The sequence below is a fragment of the Solanum stenotomum genome, chromosome 1, assembly GCF_019186545.1.
Source record: "Solanum stenotomum isolate F172 chromosome 1, ASM1918654v1, whole genome shotgun sequence".
Taxonomy (NCBI): domain Eukaryota; kingdom Viridiplantae; phylum Streptophyta; class Magnoliopsida; order Solanales; family Solanaceae; genus Solanum; species Solanum stenotomum.
Window position 1 is genome coordinate 62,693,599 of NC_064282.1, and position 3,489 is coordinate 62,697,087.

The 3,489-nt window shown below is 30.0% G+C and overlaps 1 protein-coding gene across 1 annotated transcript; it reads right to left on the reverse strand.

Moving 5' to 3' along the window:
- Positions 1-626: 626 nt before the first annotated feature.
- On the reverse strand, positions 627-1,986 carry LOC125844598 (LOB domain-containing protein 1-like). The gene is made up of 2 exons (XM_049523915.1): positions 1,714-1,986; positions 627-1,125 (listed from the first exon to the last, which is right to left on the reverse strand). Exons 1-2 carry the CDS (start codon positions 1,900-1,902, stop codon positions 799-801), a joined length of 516 nt encoding a protein of 171 aa, XP_049379872.1. The 5' UTR covers positions 1,903-1,986; the 3' UTR covers positions 627-798.
- Between the last annotated feature and the right edge of the window lie 1,503 nt (positions 1,987-3,489).

The following is a 3,489-nucleotide window of genomic DNA, read 5'->3' on the forward strand; positions in this document are numbered from 1 at the left end:
CGAAAAACAACAAAGTTTAGATAATTACGAAGCCAATGTCAAAAATTTCTCGCATCGAAAAGCTACCTTTAATAATACTTTGGCTATGTTACATGAAACTGAATTAGATTTTTTTGATGTTTTCCCCGACAATATAAATTAGGTTGAATTAACGGGAAGAAGAAAAAGGGCTAGGGCTTAAGTTTTGAGGGAGATTCCCGGTGAAGGGTAATTAATTATAGTGTTTATGATTGTTTTGAGTTAATCATACTCAATCACTACTAGTATTCATAAAAATCTACTTAAGCTTCTCATTTTACCTTAAACGAGATGATTTTAATCACATAAATATCTATTTCTTATATTAGATCATAAATTTTAAAAAAAATTTTTACTTTTAATTTCATACTCAGTGAAACACGTTTAGATAAATCGAAATATATACAAGAGGACTAATAAGTTGAGAAGAGTGCTAGTCAAACATTACAAATAAACTAAGAATTAATGATCAGCTAAATTAAATGGAAGAAGAGAAATAGTAATCATATCACTTTTTTTTGTGACATTATCTGAAATAGGAAACACCAATTATTGTTCTCTCTGTAATAATAGGAATATTTGTAAATGTAGTGTCATCGGTAAAATAAATAAAAAATGATATAACATACATTATAAATGATCTATTAGTTGGTATCTGAACTTTAGCTTTGTTGATGAGAGTTTGATTTTCCACCTCATCATAATCTTTTCAAATATTACGTACCCCTCCATTAAAAAACAATAAGTATATATAATTAGATGAAATAATTTGTTATATTCTCATGACCAGAAAGACTCCCAAGTTGTCTCACCAAGATGCCAAATATCAGTATCATCATCATATGACAAAGGGGTTGAATCTTGAAATGGATAATAATGATCTGATAATGATTGTTGTTTGGGTATTAAAGTCATCAAATATGCATTTTGGGATTGTAAATTAGAGATGTGAGCTTGTGTCAAAGCAACCTGTGCTTGGAGTTTAGTCATTTGGTCATGAAGATGGGAAATTACACCAGCACTTCCATATATTGGATCTCTCATCCTTGCATTTGCTTCATAAACAAGGCTCTTAACTGCATCTGCTCTTTGTGTTGCTGGAAGCTCCTGAAACCACATATATAGTTTGTTATTTACTTTCTATTTTAGTTCGACGTTAATGAAATGATTTATAGTTACACAAACATTTCAAACTTATTTCTTTCTTTCTTTGCGTTGTTAAACTACATTATATAAGTTGAGACAAAGGGAGTAATACTTTTCATTTTCCAAGAATCAATCTAGCTAATCTTTAAAGTGAAAATTGAATAAAATCAACTTAATATTTTAACATTAAAATATGAATATTCAAAAGTGACAGAAAGTACATACGAGGTGATCTCTCTTTTTTTTTAAATTTTCCTTGTGTCTGTGTAAGATACGCGAGAGGGAGTTATTCAACACCCCTCACTTTCAACCCAAAACCAAAAAAGGTGAAAAAAAGAAAAAAACAAGAAAAGTGTATTGCTAGCTAGTTTTGGCTTATACCTTTTTTTTTTTTTTGGCTAAGGAACACATGCATGATTGGTCTTAATTATTGCTACCTAGTTTCAAATTTCTTTTATTCTTTTCATTTCTTTCCATGTTTTTCACCTTTCTAAAAACAAATCTTAGGAATTAAGTAATGTTATGATCGTATAATAAATTTATATTTACCTGCAGCAACTTGATGATGTTGCTTGCTCCAAATATTTTATGAGCGACGATGAATTTCATGGGCTCATTGGGTGGAAAGTAAGGCTTTAACAGGCAATCTTCCAAACATCGGCGACGGAGAAATTTACACGCAGCACAAGGGGTAAACAGACTTCTATTTTCTGTTGAACAAGAAGAATAATCCGCCATTCCTTGATCGCCTGATATATAATTCTAGGTTTAATTAATTTCCTTCTTATTAAAATATATAAAACTTTGTATTGCACTTTTCTTACTTTTTCCTCTTTTTACTGGAATATATTTTTATATGAGTATTTGGCATGTCATATATATATACTAGCTAGAGTGTCCGTGTCATAAGTTGTTTAATTAAAGGAAGGTCAAAGTTCTAATTATCTATGCCAAGAATATTATAACATAATACTACAGTACTACTATTACCACTTAAGGAAAATATGTTAAGTATTGTATGGACAACGTGACTTTGAGATATTTTTCAAGAACAAGACGCGTTCCTTTTCTTCTCCGAAACTGCCAAGCAGATGCAGGGGAAACTTGTTACTTCTATTAATGCAGCTTCATCACACCCAACCAGAGGTCTCGAGTTGGGGTGCAGTGATGGGACTATATTACTCCTAACCAGAGGTCGTTTTGAATTCGAGTATATTTGGTATGGAGAAAATTTTTTTGGGAGCGTCACCTCTACATGGACCTTGCAGTGTGCAAATCGAATTTAATTGAGGCTCCAATATGAATTGTGCACACAACGGTCAGAAACCAAATAGATACATATGACTGATTATTATATGTATACTAGTTCCTAGATACGTAACGGCCAACATGTATTTCAAAGCTAATTATATTTTAAAAGTGTGTATGTACTCTTTATGTGTTTTGACTTGGCATAGAGTTTAAGAAAGTAAAATATGACTTAAATCTTATGGTCTAAAATTAAAGATTTGTCAAATGTACCAAAATGTCTTTTAATATTGTGATCCTAAACATGTCATGCGAAAAATTGAAATTAATAACTTGCTAAAAAATGAAAAGGTTATTCTTTTTTAAGCAAATTAAAAAGAAAAGTAGATTAAATAAACTGAAACAGAGAAAAAATAATATATATATATATATATGTGTGTGTGTTAATTATTTTATACAAATTCTATAATTGTAAAATAGAGATTTCTAATTATATACAGTGGTGGAATAGTGGATTTTTCTTTAGATGTTGTAAGTTTCAATTTCGTCGCAATTTCATATTTCCTACGTAGAAATTCACTATATCTATAGTTGAAGGTCTTCATTATATATCTCAATGTTGTAAGAAGATGATTTTGAAAATATAAAATCGTCAATTTGTTTCAAGAAAAATCACTCCTACAATCTAAAATAGTCATTATACGTCTAATAAAAGAAAAAAAACTATACATTTAGATTACTACTATAATTATAAACTTGCAACAGATTAAAAGATTTTATTTTCAAGCTCTTCAGGGGTTTAATTCCTTTCAAAATGCTATTGTTTTCATGTATCTAAACTACAAAAAAATTGACAAAAACGATGGTCAAATGCAACGGATTGCGTTGTTTTTTTTATCAAAATCGACGAAAAAGCGACGCAACTACTTTCGTCGCTTTTGTCTTCGACGCTTTTTGAAAAACGATGAACGGCGTCACTTAAAAACGACGAACTGTTTCGTTTTGGTTGTTTAATTTTATTTTTATTTAAAAAAATACGATATGTCACTCGTCGTTTTTTCTTTTCTTAGAAAAACG

Bases quoted from the DNA above. Each gene is read 5' to 3' on its own strand.
- LOC125844598 (XM_049523915.1), bottom strand. From the start codon at position 1,902: ATGGCGGATTATTCTTCTTGTTCAACAGAAAATAGAAGTCTGTTTACC. The intron at 1,126-1,713 runs GTAAATATAAAT...ATGTGGTTTCAG, and splicing joins ACATCATCAAGTTGCTGCAG to GAGCTTCCAGCAACACAAAG.